This window comes from Coregonus clupeaformis, chromosome 12, assembly GCF_020615455.1.
Source record: "Coregonus clupeaformis isolate EN_2021a chromosome 12, ASM2061545v1, whole genome shotgun sequence".
NCBI classification, from domain to species: Eukaryota; Metazoa; Chordata; class Actinopteri; order Salmoniformes; family Salmonidae; genus Coregonus; species Coregonus clupeaformis.
In genome coordinates, this window is record NC_059203.1 from 58,490 (window position 1) to 76,161 (window position 17,672).

Genomic DNA, 17,672 nt, shown 5'->3' on the forward strand with positions numbered 1-17,672 from the left:
CAAACCGATGCTGGCACTAAGACCGCACTCAACAAGCTGTATAAAGCCAAAAGCAAACAAGAAAATGCTCATCCAGAGGTGGCGCTCCTAGTGGCCGGGGACTTTAATGCAGGGAAACTGTAATCCAATTTTACCTAATTTCTACCAGCATGTTAAATGTGCAACCAGAGGAAAAAAAAACTCTAGACCACCTTTATTCCACACACAGAGATGCATACAAAGCTCTCCCTCGCCCTCCATTTGGCAAATCTGACCATAATTATATCTTCCTGATTCCTGCTTACAAGCAAAAATTAAAGCAGGAAGTACCAGTGACTCGCTCAATAGGGAAGTGGTCAGATGATGCAGATGCTAAGCTACAGGACTGGAATATGTTCTGGGACTCATCCGATGGCATTGAGGAGTGCACCACATCAGTCACCGGCTTCATCAATAAGTGTATCGACGATGTTGTCCCCAAAGTGACCGTACATACATACATACATACCCCAACCAGCCATGGATTACGGGCAACATCCGCGCTGAGCTTAAAGGTAGAACTGCCGCTTTCAAGGAGCGGGACTCTAAACCGGACACTTATAAGAAATCCCGAAATCCCGCTATGCCCTCAGACGAATCAACAAACAGGGAAGGTGTAAATACAGGACTAAGATTGAATCGTACTACACCAGCTCCGGCGGCAGTCGGATGTGGCAGGGCTTGCAAACTATTACGGACTACAAAGGGAAGCCCAGCCGCGAGCTGCCCAGTGACACAAGCCTATCAGACGAGCTAAATGATTTCTATGCGCGCTTCGAGGCAAGCAACACTGAAGCATGCATGAGAGCACCAGCTGTTCCGGACGACTGTGTGATCGCGCTCGCCGTAGCCGATGTGAGTAAGACCTTTAAACAGGTCAACATTCACAAGGCCCAGACGGATTACCAGGACGTGTACTCCGAGCATGCGTTGACCAACTGGCAAGTGTCTTCACTGACATTTTCAACCTGTCCCTGGCCGAGTCTGTCATACCTACATGTTTCAAGCAGACAACCATAGTCCCTGTGCCCAAGAAAGCGAAGGTAACCTGCCTAAATGACTACCGACCCGTAGCACTCACGTCTGTAGCCATGAAGTCCTTTGAAAGGCTGGTCATGGCTCACATCAACAGCATTATCCCAGAAAACCTAGACCCACTCCAATTTGCATACCGCACCAACAGATCCACAGATGATGAAATCTCTATTGCACTCCACACTGCCCTTTCCCACCTGGACAAGAGGAACACCTACGTGAGAATGCTACTCATTGACTACAGCTCAGTGTTCAACACCATAGTGCCCTCAAAGCTCATCACTAAACTAAGGATCCTGGGACTAAACACCTCCCTCTGCAACTGGATCCTGGACTTCCTGACGGGCCGCCCCCAGGTGGTAAGGGTAGGTAACAACACATCTGCCACACTGATCCTCAACACGGGGGCCCCTCAGGGGTGTGTGCTCAGTCCCCTCCTGTACTCCCTGTTCACCCATGACTGCATGGCCAGGCACGACTCCAACATCATCATTAAGTTTGTCGACAACACAACGATGGTAGGCCTGATCACCGACAACGACGAGACAGCCTATAGGGAGGAGGTCAGAGACCTGGAAGTGTGGTGCCAGAACAACAACCTCTCCCTCAACATGACCAAGACAAAGGAGATGATCGTGGACTACAGGAAAAAGAGGACTGAGCACGCCCCCATTCTCATCGACAGGGCTGTAGTGGAACAGGTTGAGAGCTTCATGTTCCTTGGTGTCCACATCACCAACAAACTATCATGGTCCAACGATGTAGAAAATAGCAAAAATAAAGAAAAACCCTTGAATGAGTAGGTGTTCTAAAACTTTTGACCGGCAGTGTACATATTACCTCAATTACCTGGACTACCCCCGCACATTGACTCGGTACCGGTACCCCCTGTATATAGCCTCATTATTGTTATTTTATTGTTACTCTTTAATTTTTTACTTTAGTTTATTTTGTAAAAAAATAAATAATCCTAACTCTTATTTTTCGTAACTGCATCATTGGTTAAGGGCTTGTCAGTCAGCGTTTCACGGTAAGGTCTACACCTGTTGTGTTCGGTGCATGTGACAAATACAATTTTATCTTATTTCAACTGAGTTGTTTTGAATTTCGTCCTGGCAGCTGAGTTGTTTAGAGATGCATCCTGACAGCTGAAAAAAATACATTTTCCCGATCATATGACTAAAAATACTAGTTTCGTAATCCGTGATCACAAATCATGACGTTACGTTGAACATTGAATAGATGTTATTTTATATTATGAAACTAACAGCAGCTATATGATGTCCTTCCATACGGGCGTGACATGCTGGAGGGATGAACATTTTGTTGATCAGTAGGTTAATCTAAGTCCCAAGTGGAAGGCAAACAGATTGTTTGTCAGCTGTAGCACCATAGACTGATCAGCCAAAACAAGCCAGATCAGCTGTAGCACCATAGACTGATCAGCCAAAACAAGCTCAATAACTCAATACACTCCTATTGAATATACATTCACCCGTATTGTGAGCCTTAATTTACCCAGTTTATCAAAAGATTATAAATAAATAAAATGATTACCATTATGTTATGTAGTTAGATTGATTACTGTTATGTTATGTAGTTAGATTTATTACCATTATGTTATGTAGTTAGATTGATTACCATTATGTTATGTAGTTAGATTGATTACTGTTATGTTATGTAGTTAGATTGATTACCATTATGTTATGTGGTTAGATTGATTACTGTTATGTTATGTAGTTAGATTGATTACCATTATGTTATGTAGTTAGATTTATTACCATTATGTTATGTAGTTAGATTGATTACTGTTATTTTATGTAGTTAGATTTATTACCATTATGTTATGTAGTTAGAAGGATTACCATTATGTTATGTAGTTAGATTGATTACTGTTATGTTATGTAGTTCGATTTATTACCATTATGTTATGTAGTTAGATTGATTACCATTATGTTATGTAGTTAGATTGATTACTGTTATGTTATGTAGTTAGATTGATTACCATTATGTTATGTAGTTAGACTGATTACCATTATGTTATGTAGTTAGACTGATTACCATTATGTTATGTAGTTAGATTGATTACCGTTATGTTATGTAGTTAGACTGATTACCATTATGTTATGTAGTTAGATTGATTACCGTTATGTTATGTAGTTAGACTGATTACCATTATGTTATGTAAACTCAGCAAAAAAAAGAAACGTTCCCTTTTCAGGACCCTGTCTTTCAAAGATAATTAGTAAAAATCCAAATAGCTTGACAGATCTTCATTGTAAAGGGTTTAAACACTGTTTCCCATGCTTGTTCAATGAACCATAAACAATTAATGAACATGCACCTGTGGAACGGTCGTTAAGACACTAACAGCTTACAGGCGGTAGGCAATTAAGGTCACAGGTATGAAAACTTAGGACACGAAAGAGGCCTTTCTACTGACTCTGGAAAACACCAAAAGAAAGATGCCCAGGGTCCCTGCTCATCTGCGTGAACGTGCCTTAGGCATGCTGCAAGGAGGCATGAGGACTGCAGATGTGGCCAGGGCATTAAATTGCAATGTCCGTACTGTGAGACGCTTAAGACAGCGCTACAGGGAGACAGGACGGACAGCTGATCGTCCTCGCAGTGGCAGACCACGTGTAACAACAACTGCACAGGATCGGTGCATCCGAACATCACACCTGCGGGACAGGTACAGGATGGCAAAAACAACTGCCCGAGTTACACCATGAAAGCACAATCCCTCCATCAGTGCTCAGACTGTCCGCAGTAGGCTGAGAGAGGCTGGCCTAAGGGCTTGTAGGCCTGTTGTAAGGCAGATCCTCACCAGACATCACCGGCAACAACGTCGCCTATGGGCACAAACCCACCGTCGCTGGACCAGACACGACTGGCCAAAAGTGCTCTTCACTGACGACTCGCGGTTTTGTCTCACCAGGGGTGATGGTCGGATTTATGTTTATCGTCGAAGGAATGAGCGTTACACCGAGGCCTGTACTCTGGAGCAGGATCGATTTGGAGGTGGAGGGTCCATCATGGTCTGGGGCGGTGTGTCACAGCATCATCGGACTGAGCTTGTTGTCATTGCAGGCAATCTCAACGCTGTGCGTTACAGGGAAGACATCCTCCTCCCTCATGTGGTACCCTTCCTGCAGGCTCATCCTGACATGACCCTCCAGCATGACAATGCCACCAGCCATACTGCTCATTCTGTGCGTGATTTCCTGCAAGACAGGAATGTCAATGTTCTGCCATGGCCAGCGAAGTGCCCGGATCTCAATCCCATTGAGCACATCTGGGACCTGTTGGATCGGAGGGTGAGGGCTAGGTCCATTCCCCCCAGAAATGTCAGGGAACCTGCAGGTGCCTTGGTGGAAGAGTGGGGTAACATCTCACAGCAAGAACTGGCAAATCTGGTGCAGTCCATGAGGAGGAGATGCACTGCAGTACTTAATGCAGCTGGTGGCCACACCAGATACTGACTGTTACTTTTGATTTTTACCCCCCCTTTGTTCAGGGACACATTATTCAATTTCTGATAGTCACATGTCTGTGGAAGGCAGCCTAAACATCATTATAAACATCAGTATAATCATCAGTAGCCTAAACATCATTATAATCATCAGTAGCCTAAACATCATTATAAACATCAGTAGCCTAAACATCATTATAAAACATCATTATAATCATCAGTAGCCTAAACATCATTATAATCATCAGTAGCCTAAACATCATTATAATCATCAGTAGCCTAAACATCATTATAATCATCAGTAGCCTAAACATCATTATAATCATCAGTAGCCTAAACATCATTATAAACATCAGTAGCCTAAACATCATTATAAACATCAGTATAATCATCAGTAGCCTAAACATCATTATAATCATCAGTAGCCTAAACATCATTATAATCATCAGTAGCCTAAACATCATTATAAAACATCATTATAATCATCAGTAGCCTAAACATCATTATAATCATCAGTAGCCTAAACATCATTATAATCATCAGTAGCCTAAACATCATTATAACCATCGGTAGCCTAAACATCATTATAACCATCAGTAGCCTAAACATCATTATAACCATCAGTAGCCTAAACATCATTATAACCATCAGTAGCCTAAACATCATTATAATCATCAGTAGCCTAAACATCATTATAATCATCAGTAGCCTAAACATCATTATAATAATCAGTAGCCTAAACATCATTATAACCATCAGTAGCCTAAACATCATTATAATCATCAGTAGCCTAAACATCATTATGTCCGCAGTCAAAAGTAGTCTGTCAGCTCGTGTTTACATGGTGTGCATCTTCACACAATGGCATTCAGTTGGATCATGTCCATGTTACATAAACAATATCCTAAACCCTGCCATGTCAGTAACATTATTTTACCTTCTACATTACTCACTGGCAAGTCAGCACTGTTACAATACAGCAAGTCAAGTCAAAACCGTTATTATACATTATCCTAAGACATTATCATATTCCTATCCTCTTGTTCCTATAGTCATGTAAGTGACCATAAAGGAGGATGGGACAAACCATCAGAGAGCACGGCAGAGGGGGAGCTGGGAGGATGGGACAAACCATCAGAGAGCACGGCAGAGGGGGAGCTGGGAGGATGGGACAAACCATCAGAGAGCACGGCAGAGGGGGAGCTGGGAGGATGGGACAAACCATCAGAGAGCACGGCAGAGGGGGAGCTGGGAGGATGGGACAAACCATCAGAGAGCACGGCAGAGGGGGAGCTTGGAGGATGGGACAAACCATCAGAGAGCACGGCAGAGGGGGAGCTGGGAGACCAAACCAAGGTATGGTTCAACAGAGTCTGATAAAACAAACAGTCATCTTACATCATAGCATGATGTTTACAATGAACGACGGTAGTGTCAGTTCCAAATAAACTGAAATGCCTGGAGATCCGATATGCAGCCTTCAGAAAGTATTCAGACCCCTTCACTTTTCCACATTTTGTTAAGTTACAGCCTTATTCTAAAATGGATTCAATAAATACAAATCCTCATCAATCTACACACAATACCCCATAATGATAAAGTGAAAACAGGTTTTTAGACATTTTTGCCAATGTTGTTTTTTTCTGATGAAATTCTCTATTGAATGAACATATTTTCAGAAACATTGAATTAAATAATAATTTTAAGGATGAACACCCTATAATTTGAACACATTTGTAAAAACATAATGCCATTTTGACATTATGGGGTATTGTGTGTAGGCCAGTGACAATCTCAATTTAATAAATTTAAATTCCGGCTGTAACACAACAAGATGTGGCAAAAGTCGAGGGGTGTGAATACTTCCTGAAGGCAGTGTTTTTAGTAAATATTCTGTTATCAGTCATATGGATGTTTGGTTCCATCTCAACCCGGAGGTTTTGATGTGACGACTAGTAAGCTGTAGAAAACTATTTGAAACGGCACTATCTGAACTCGTCCAATGAGAACCCTGACAGCCCTCTTCTCCCCTCCCAGGCTGTCCCAACGGTGACCTCTCCTGTGGGTCAGGGCTTAGAGGTCATGGGTCATCTGAACGCCCAGATCCCGTCTTTGCTGTCAATGCCAACCAGGAACCACATGGACATTACTACCCCCCGCTCCCCACAGTGGCTCCAGAGGTCCTCAGAGTGGCCGAGCACAGACACAAGAAGGGCCTAATGTACCCCTACATCTACCACATCCTTACTAAGGTACCCCTACATCTACCACATCCTTACTAAGGTACCCCTACATCTACCACATCCTTACTAAGGTACCCCTACATCTACCACATCCTTACTAAGGTACCCCTACATCTACCACATCATTACTAAGGTACCCCCTACATCTACCACATCCTTACTAAGGTACCCCTACATCTACCACATCCTTACTAAGGTACCCCTACATCTACCACATCCTTACTAAGGTACCCCTACATCTACCACATCCTTACTAAGGTACCCCTACATCTACCACATCATTACTAAGGTACCCCTACATCTACCACATCCTTACTAAGGTACCCCTACATCTACCACATCCTTACTAAGGTACCCCTACATCTACCACATCCTTACTAAGGTACCCCTACATCTACCACATCCTTACTAAGGTACCCCTACATCTACCACATCCTTACTAAGGTACCCCTACATCTACCACATCATTACTAAGGTACCCCTACATCTACCACATCCTTACTAAGGTACCCCTACATCTACCACATCCTTACTAAGGTACCCCTACATCTACCACATCCTTACTAAGGTACCCCTACCTCTACCACATCATTACTAAGGTACCCCTACATCTACCACATCCTTACTAAGGTACCCCTACATCTACCACATCCTTACTAAGGTACCCCTACATCTACCACATCCTTACTAAGGTACCCCTACATCTACCACATCCTTACTAAGGTACCCCTACCTCTACCACATAATTACTAAGGTACCCCTACATCTACCACATCCTTACTAAGGTACCCCTACATCTACCACATCCTTACTAAGGTACCCCTACATCTACCACATCCTTACTAAGGTACCCCTACATCTACCACATCCTTACTAAGGTACCCCTACATCTACCACATCATTACTAAGGTACCCCTACATCTACCACATCCTTACTAAGGTACCCTACATCTACCACATCCTTACTAAGGTACCCCTACCTCTACCACATCATTACTAAGGTACCCTACATCTACCACATCCTTACTAAGGTACCCCTACATCTACCACATCCTTACTAAGGTACCCCTACATCTACCACATCCTTACTAAGGTACCCCTACATCTACCACATCATTACTAAGGTACCCCTACATCTACCACATCATTACTAAGGTACCCCTACATCTACCACATCCTTACTAAGGTACCCCTACATCTACCACATCCTTACTAAGGTACCCCTACATCTACCACATCCTTACTAAGGTACCCCTACATCTACCACATCCTTACTAAGGTACCCCTACATCTACCACATCCTTACTAAGGTACCCCTACATCTACCACATCATTACTAAGGTACCCCCTACATCTACCACATCCTTACTAAGGTACCCCTACATCTACCACATCCTTACTAAGGTACCCCTACCTCTACCACATCATTACTAAGGTACCCCTACATCTACCACATCCTTACTAAGGTACCCCTACATCTACCACATCCTTACTAAGGTACCCCTACATCTACCACATCCTTACTAAGGTACCCCTACATCTACCACATCCTTACTAAGGTACCCCTACATCTACCACATCATTACTAAGGTACCCCTACATCTACCACATCCTTACTAAGGTACCCCTACATCTACCACATCCTTACTAAGGTACCCTACATCTACCACATCCTTACTAAGGTACCCCTACATCTACCACATCCTTACTAAGGTATCCCTACATCTACCACATCCTTACTAAGGTACCCCTACATCTACCACATCCTTACTAAGGTACCCCTACATCTACCACATCCTTACTAAGGTACCCCCTACATCTACCACATCCTTACTAAGGTACCCCTACATCTACCACATCCTTACTAAGGTACCCCTACATCTACCACATCCTTACTAAGGTACCCCTAAATCTACCTCATCATTACTAAGGTACCCCTACATCTACCACATCCTTACTAAGGTACCCCTAAATCTACCTCATCATTACTAAGGTACCCCTACATCTACCACATCATTACTAAGGTACCCCTACATCTACCACATCCTTACTAAGGTACCCTACATCTACCACATCCTTACTAAGGTACCCATACATCTACCACATCATTACTAAGGTACCCCTACATCTACCACATCATTACTAAGGTACCCCTACATCTACCACATCATTACTAAGGTACCCCTACATCTACCACATCATTACTAAGGTACCCCTACATCTACCACATCCTTACTAAGGTACCCCTATATTTACCACAACCAACATCTACCATATTCTAAGGGATCCCAACATCTACCATATTCTAAGGTATCCCAACATCTACCATATTCTAAGGGATCCCAACATCTACCATATTCTAAGGGATCCCAACATCTACCATATTCTAAGGGATCCCAACATCTACCATATTCTAGGGTATCCCAACATCTACCATATTCTAAGGGATCCCAACATCTACCATATTCTAGGGTATCCCAACATCTACCATATTCTAAGGGATCCCAACATCTACCATATTCTAGGGTATCCCAACATCTACCATATTCTAAGGTCAGGGTATAGCCTAATGCATTAGCAATACACATATTTTACTCATTCTTTTAAGATGGCATCATAGCATGAAGATGATGATCATATTTTCAGATTTTGTTTTTATTTATTTCAAGTAAATTGTAGCGGTTACTAGCATGTCTAATAATATAATAATATGCCATTTAGCAGACGCTTTTATCCAAAGCGACTTACAGTCATGCGTGCATACATTTTTACGTATGGGTGGTCCCGGGGATCGAACCCACTACCCTGGCGTTACAAGCGCCATGCTCTACCAATTGAGCTACAGAGGACCACGTCTAAGTAATGTCTGGTGGCTAGCTGTCCTTTCCATCCTACAGGATGGTATGTTAACAGTCTGTGTTGTGTGGTAGCTGTGTGTGTGTGTGTGTGTGTGTGTGTAGTAGCTGTGTGTGTGTGTGTGTGTGTGTGTAGTAGCTGTGTGTGTGTGTGTGTGTGTGTGTAGTAGCTGTGTGTGTGTGTGTGTAACTATACTGTACACAAATGTAAACACAACATGCAACAATTTCTAAGATTTTACTGAGTTACAGTTCATACAGTGAGGGGAAAAAAGTATTTGATCCCCTGCTGATTTTGTACGTTTGCCCACTGACAAAGACATGATCAGTCTATAATTTTAATGGTAGGTTTATTTGAACAGTGAGAGACAGAATAACAACAAAAAAATCCAGAAAAACGCATGTCAAAAATGTTATAAATTGATTTGCATTTTAATGAGGGAAGTAAGTATTTGACCCCTCTGCAAAACATGACTTAGTACTTGGTGGCAAAACCCTTGTTGGCAATCACAGAGGTCAGACGTTTCTTGTAGTTGGCCACCAGGTTTGCACACATCTCAGGAGGGATTTTGTCCCACTCCTCTTTGCAGATCTTCTCCAAGTCATTAAGGTTTCGAGGCTGACGTTTGGCAACTCGAACCTTCAGCTCCCTCCACAGATTTTCTATGGGATTAAGGTCTGGAGACTGGCTAGGCCACTCCAGGATCTTAATGTGCTTCTTCTTGAGCCACTCCTTTGTTGCCTTGGCCGTGTGTTTTGGGTCATTGTCATGCTGGAATACCCATCCACGACCCATGTTCAATGCCCTGGCTGAGGGAAGGAGGTTCTCACCCAAGATTTGACGGTACATGGCCCCGTCCATCGTCCATTTTGATGCAGTGAAGTTGTCCTGTCCCCTTAGCAGAAAAACACCCCCAAAGCATAATGTTTCCACCTCCATGTTTGACGGTGGGGATGGTGTTCTTGGGGTCATAGGCAGCATTCCTCCTCCTACAAACACTGCGAGTTGAGTTGATGCCAAAGAGCTCGATTTTGGTCTCATCTGACCACAACTCTTTCACCCAGTTCTCCTCTGAATCATTCAGATGTTCATTGGCAAACTTCAGACGGGCATGTATATGTGCTTTCTTGAGCAGGGGGACCTTGCGGGCGCTGCAGGATTTCAGTTCTTCACGGCATAGTGTGTTACCAATTGTTTTCTTGGTGACTATGGTCCCAGCTGCCTTGATCATTGACAAGATCCTCCCGTGTAGTTCTTGGCTGATTCCTCACCGTTCTCATGATCATTGCAACTCCACGAGGTGAGATCTTGCATGGAGCCCCAGGCCGAGGGAGATTGACAGTTCTTTTGTGTTTCTTCCATTTGCGAATAATCGCACCAACTGTTGTCACCTTCTCACCAAGCTGCTTGGCGATGGTCTTGTAGCCCATTCCAGCCTTGTGTAGGTCTACAATCTTGTCCCTGACATCCTTGGAGAGCTCTTTGGTCTTGGCCATGGTGGAGAGTTTGGAATCTGAATGATTGATTGCTTCTCTGGACAGGTGTCTTTTATACAGGTAACAAACTGAGTTTGGAGCACTCCCTTTAAGAGTGTGCTCCTAATCTCAGCTCGTTACCTGTATAAAAGACACCTGGGAGCCAGAAATCTTTCTGATTGAGAAGGGGTCAAATATATATATTTCCCTCATTAAAATGCAAATCAATTTTAACATTTTTGACATGCGTTTTTCTGGATTTTGTTGTTGTTATTCTGTCTCTCACTGTTCAAATAAACCTTAAAATTATAGACTGATCATTTCTTTGTCAGTGGGCAAACGTACAAAATCAGCAGGGGATCAAATACTTTTTTCCCTCACTGTATAAGGTAGCCCTAATCTATGGATTTCACATGACTGGGAATACAGATAACCATCTGTTGGTCACCTTTAAAAAAAAAAAAGGTAGGTGCGTGGATCAGAAAACCAGTCAGTATCTGGTGTGACCATTTCTCTTTCACATAGAGTTGATCAGGCTGTTGATTGTGGCCTGTGGAATGTTGTCCCACTCCTCTTCAATATCTGTGTGTAGTTGTTGGATATTGGCAGGAACTGGAACACGCTGTGGTACACGTCGATCCAGAGCATCCCAAACATGCTCAATGGGTGACATGTCTGGTGAGTATGCAGGCCATGGAAGAACTGGGACATTTTCAGCTTCCAGGAATTGTGTACAGATCCTTGCGACATGGGGCCGTGCGTTATCATGCTGATGGCGGTGGATGAATGGCATATCAATGGGCCTCGGGATCTCGTCATGGTGTCTCTTGTGCATTCAAATTGCCATCGATAAAATGCAATTGTGTTCGTTGTCCGTAGCTTATTCCTGCCCATACCATGACCCCACCGCCACCATGGGGTACTCTGTTCACAATGTTGACATCAGCAAACTGCTCGCCCACATGACGCCAAACACATGGTCTGCGGTTGTGAGGCCAATTGGATGTACTGCCAAATTCACTAAAATGACGGAGGCAGCTAATGGTAGAGAAATGAACATTCAATTCTCTGGCAACAGCTCTGGTGGATATTCCTGCAGTCAACATGCCAATTGCACGCTCCCTCAAAACTTGAGACATCTGTGGCATTGTGTTGTGTGACAAAACTGCATATTTATGTGGCATTTTATTGTCCCCAGCACAAAGTGCACCTTTGTAATGATCATGTTGTTTAATCAGCTTCTTGATATGCCACACCTGTCAGGTGGATGGATTATCTTGGCAAAGGAGAAATGCTCACTAACAGGGATGTAAACAATTAGTGCACCAAATTTGAGAGAAATACGCTTTTTGTGCGTATGGAACATTTCTGGGATCTTTTATTTCAGGTCATGAAACATGGGACCAACGCTTTACATGTTGTGTTTGTGTTTTTGTTCAGTGTATGTTTGTGTGTGTTTGTTAGTGTGTTAATGGGGTGTGTGTTGTGTGTTTGTTAGTGTGTTAATGGGGTGTGTGTTGGTTAGTGTGTTAATGGGGTGTGTGTTGTGTGTTAGTTAGTGTGTTAATGGGGTGTGTGTTGTGTGTTAGTTTAGTGTGTTAATGGGGTGTGTGTTGTGTGTGTTAATGGGGTGTGTGTTGTGTGTTAGTTAGTGTGTTAATGGGGTGTGTGTTGTGTGTTAATGGGGTGTGTGTTGTGTGTTTGTTAGTGTGTTAATGGGGTGTGTGTTTGTTAGTGTGTTAATGGGGTGTGTGTTGTGTGTTAGTTTAGTGTGTTAATGGGGTGTGTGTTGTGTGTGTTTGTTAGTGTGTTAATGGTTGTGTGTTGTGTGTGTTAATGGGGTGTGTGTTGTGTGTGTTAGTTAGTGTGTTAATGGGGTGTGTGTTTGTTAGTGTGTTAATGGGGTGTGTGTTGTGTGTTAGTTAGTGTGTTAATGGGGTGTGTGTTGTGTGTTAATGGGGTGTGTGTTAGTTAGTGTGTTAATGGGGTGTGTGTTAATGGGGTGTGTGTTGTGTGTTAGTTTAGTGTGTTAATGGGGTGTGTGTTGTGTGTTGTGTGTGTTAATGGGGTGTGTGTTGTGTGTTAGTGTGTTAATGGGGTGTGTGTTGTGTGTTAATGGGGTGTGTGTTGTGTGTTTGTTAGTGTGTTAATGGGGTGTGTGTTTGTTAGTGTGTTAATGGGGTGTGTGTTGTGTGTTAGTTTAGTGTGTTAATGGGGTGTGTGTTGTGTGTTTGTTAGTGTGTTAATGGGGTGTGTGTTGTGTGTTTGTTAGTGTGTTAATGGGGTGTGTGTTGTGTGTTTGTTAGTGTGTTAATGGGGTGTGTGTTGTGTGTTTGTTAGTGTGTTAATGGGGTGTGTGTTGTGTGTTAGTTAGTGTGTTAATGGGGTGTGTGTTGTGTGTTTGTTAGTGTGTTAATGGGGTGTGTGTTGTGTGTGTTAGTTAGTGTGTTAATGGGGTGTGTGTTGTGTGTGTTTGTTAGTGTGTTAATGGTTGTGTGTTGTGTGTGTTAATGGGGTGTGTGTTGTGTGTTGTTTGTTAGTGTGTTAATGGGGTGTGTGTTGTGTGTTAGTTAGTGTGTTAATGGGGTGTGTGTTGTGTGTTTGTTAGTGTGTTAATGGGGTGTGTGTTGTGTGTGTTAGTTAGTGTGTTAATGGGGTGTGTGTTGTGTGTGTTTGTTAGTGTGTTAATGGTTGTGTGTTGTGTGTGTTAATGGGGTGTGTGTTGTGTGTGTTAGTTAGTGTGTTAATGGGGTGTGTGTTTGTTAGTGTGTTAATGGGGTGTGTGTTGTGTGTTAGTTAGTGTGTTAATGGGGTGTGTGTTGTGTGTTAATGGGGTGTGTGTTAGTTAGTGTGTTAATGGGGTGTGTGTTAATGGGGTGTGTGTTGTGTGTTAGTTTAGTGTGTTAATGGGATGTGTGTTGTGTGTTAGTGTGTTAATGGGGTGTGTGTTAGTGTGTTAATGGGGTGTGTGTTAATGGGGTGTGTGTTGTGTGTTAGTTTAGTGTGTTAATGGGGTGTGTGTTGTGTGTTAGTTTAGTGCCAAATATAAGGGGTTAACACACCATCTCCATATACAGAGTGTACAAAACATTAAGAACACCTGCTCTTTCCAAGACAGACTGACCAGGTGAAAGCTGATCATCCCTTATTCACTTCAATCAGTCTAGATGAAGGGGAGGAGACAGGTTAAATAAGGATTTTCAAGCCTTGAGGCAATTGAGGTATGGATTGTGCCATTCAGAGGGTGAATGGGCAAGACAACACATTTAAATGCGTTTGAACGGGGTCTGGTAGTAGGTGCCAGGCGTATCGGTTTGTGTCAAGAACTGCAACGCTGCTGGGTTTTTCACGCTTAACAGTTTCCTGTGTGTAACAAGAATGGTCCACCACCCAAAGGACATCCAGCCAACTTGACACAACTGTGGGAAGCATTGGAGTCTACACGGGCCAGCATCCCTGTGGAACGCTTTCAACACCTTGTAGAGTCCACGCCCTGAGGACTTGTTGCTGTTCTGAGGGCAACTCAATATTAGGAAGGTGTTCCTAATGTTTTGTACACTCAGTGTATACTTCCATTAGTTTTTTAAACTGGTACCCGGCTACCTTCAGACTAGTCTTGTGAGGCTTGTGGGCAAAACAACCGACATGTACGTTGTTCGTGAGAGACTCACCTTTCCACAGAGGGGTCATATTAGTGTGTAGCTCAAACTGTTCAGACAGAAGTTGGCAGGTGATCGGATGTACCGACTTCAAACGAGTCCCGTGACGCTTTGTGGGAAGCTACAGATGTTTTCCACGAGAAGACCGATTTTCGGGATGTCTCATGGTCTGACAAACACCTCTCTAGCTCTGTCACCTTTCACCGCAGATGCTGAAGGCCGACATTTGCGGATGCAGTAGATTGAGACGCAACCCATGAAAAAAAAATATATATATAAAAACCCATATATCTCTAGCTTAAACTGTCAGATTTTAATGGAGACTTTTTTTATTATGCTAATTTGATTGATGCAGGACCGTTGACATCGACTCTAGGTTTTTTTAACAGTGTGTGTTGTGTTTTCAGGGGGTTTTAACAATGTGTGTTGTGTTTTCAGGGAGAGATAAAGCTATCCGTCACCATAGAGGACGAGGCCAACCATGAGCTCCCGTCAGCAGTGCAGCTGTTCAGGCCCATCCGGCAGTATGTCTACGGGGTTCTCTTCAGCCTGGCTGAAGCCAAGAAGAAGGCTGATAGACTAGCCATGAGGCGCAACCGTCTGCCTGAATGTAAGACACTGCTACCTACCTACACTATACTACTAATGGAAGACACTGCTACCTACCTACACTATACTACTAATGGAAGACACTGCTACCTACCTACACTATACTACTAATGTAAGACACTGCTACCTACCTACACTATACTACTAATGGAAGACACTACTACCTACCTACACTATACTACTAATGGAAGACACTGCTACCTACCTACACTATACTACTAATGGAAGACACTGCTACCTACCTACACTATACTACTAATGGAAGACACTACTACCTACCTACACTATACTACTAATGGAAGACACTGCTACCTACCTACACTATACTACTAATGGAAGACACTGCTACCTACCTACACTATACTACTAATGGAAGACACTGCTACCTACCTACACTATACTACTAATGGAAGACACTGCTACCTACCTACACTATACTACTAATGGAAGACACTGCTACCTACCTACACTATACTACTAATGGAAGACACTGCTACCTACCTACACTATACTACTAATGGAAGACACTGCTACCTACCTACACTATACTACTAATGGAAGACACTGCTACCTACCTACACTATACTACTAATGGAAGACACTGCTACCTACCTACACTATACTACTAATGGAAGACACTGCTACCTACCTACACTATACTACTAATGGAAGACACTGCTACCTACCTACACTATACTACTAATGGAAGACACTGCTACCTACCTACACTATACTACTAATGGAAGACACTGCTACCTACCTACACTATACTACTAATGGAAGACACTGCTACCTACCTACACTATACTACTAATGGAAGACACTGCTACCTACCTACACTATACTACTAATGGAAGACACTGCTACCTACCTACACTATACTACTAATGGAAGACACTGCTACCTACCTACACTATACTACTAATGGAAGACACTGCTACCTACCTACACTATACTACTAATGGAAGACACTGCTACCTACCTACACTATACTACTAATGGAAGACACTGCTACCTACCTACACTATACTACTAATGGAAGACACTGCTACCTACCTACACTATACTACTAATGGAAGACACTGCTACCTACCTACACTATACTACTAATGGAAGACACTGCTACCTACCTACACTATACTACTAATGGAAGACACTACTACCTACCTACACTATACTACTAATGGAAGACACTGCTACCTACCTACACTATACTACTAATGGAAGACACTGCTACCTACCTACACTATACTACTAATGGAAGACACTGCTACCTACCTACACTATACTACTAATGGAAGACACTGCTACCTACCTACACTATACTACTAATGGAAGACACTGCTACCTACCTACACTATACTACTAATGGAAGACACTGCTACCTACCTACACTATACTACTAATGGAAGACACTGCTACCTACCTACACTATACTACTAATGGAAGACACTGCTACCTACCTACACTATACTACTAATGGAAGACACTGCTACCTACCTACACTATACTACTAATGGAAGACACTGCTACCTACCTACACTATACTACTAATGGAAGACACTGCTACCTACCTACACTATACTACTAATGGAAGACACTGCTACCTACCTACACTATACTACTAATGGAAGACACTGCTACCTACCTACACTATACTACTAATGGAAGACACTGCTACCTACCTACACTATACTACTAATGGAAGACACTGCTACCTACCTACACTATACTACTAATGGAAGACACTGCTACCTACCTACACTATACTACTAATGGAAGACACTGCTACCTACCTACACTATACTACTAATGGAAGACACTGCTACCTACCTACACTATACTACTAATGGAAGACACTGCTACCTACCTACACTATACTACTAATGGAAGACACTACTACCTACCTACACTATACTACTAATGGAAGACACTGCTACCTACCTACACTATACTACTAATGGAAGACACTGCTACCTACCTACACTATACTACTAATGGAAGACACTGCTACCTACCTACACTATACTACTAATGGAAGACACTGCTACCTACCTACACTATACTACTAATGGAAGACACTGCTACCTACCTACACTATACTACTAATGTAAGACACTGCTACCTACCTACACTATACTACTAATGGAAGACACTACTACCTACCTACACTATACTACTAATGGAAGACACTGCTACCTACCTACACTATACTACTAATGTAAGACACTGCTACCTACCTACACTATACTACTAATGGAAGACACTGCTACCTACCTACACTATACTACTAATGGAAGAC

The 17,672-nt window shown here is 42.9% G+C and overlaps 1 protein-coding gene across 1 annotated transcript in view; it reads left to right on the forward strand.

The window, feature by feature from the left end:
• The window catches only part of LOC121578748 (constitutive coactivator of PPAR-gamma-like protein 1 homolog), a 71,726-nt gene that overhangs the window by 20,392 nt on the left and 33,662 nt on the right, over nt 1-17,672 (forward strand). The window contains 4 exon segments of the mRNA XM_045223647.1: nt 5,581-5,884; nt 6,566-6,677; nt 6,680-6,780; nt 15,200-15,371. Coding sequence (XP_045079582.1) covers nt 5,581-5,884; nt 6,566-6,677; nt 6,680-6,780; nt 15,200-15,371 — 689 coding nt within the window.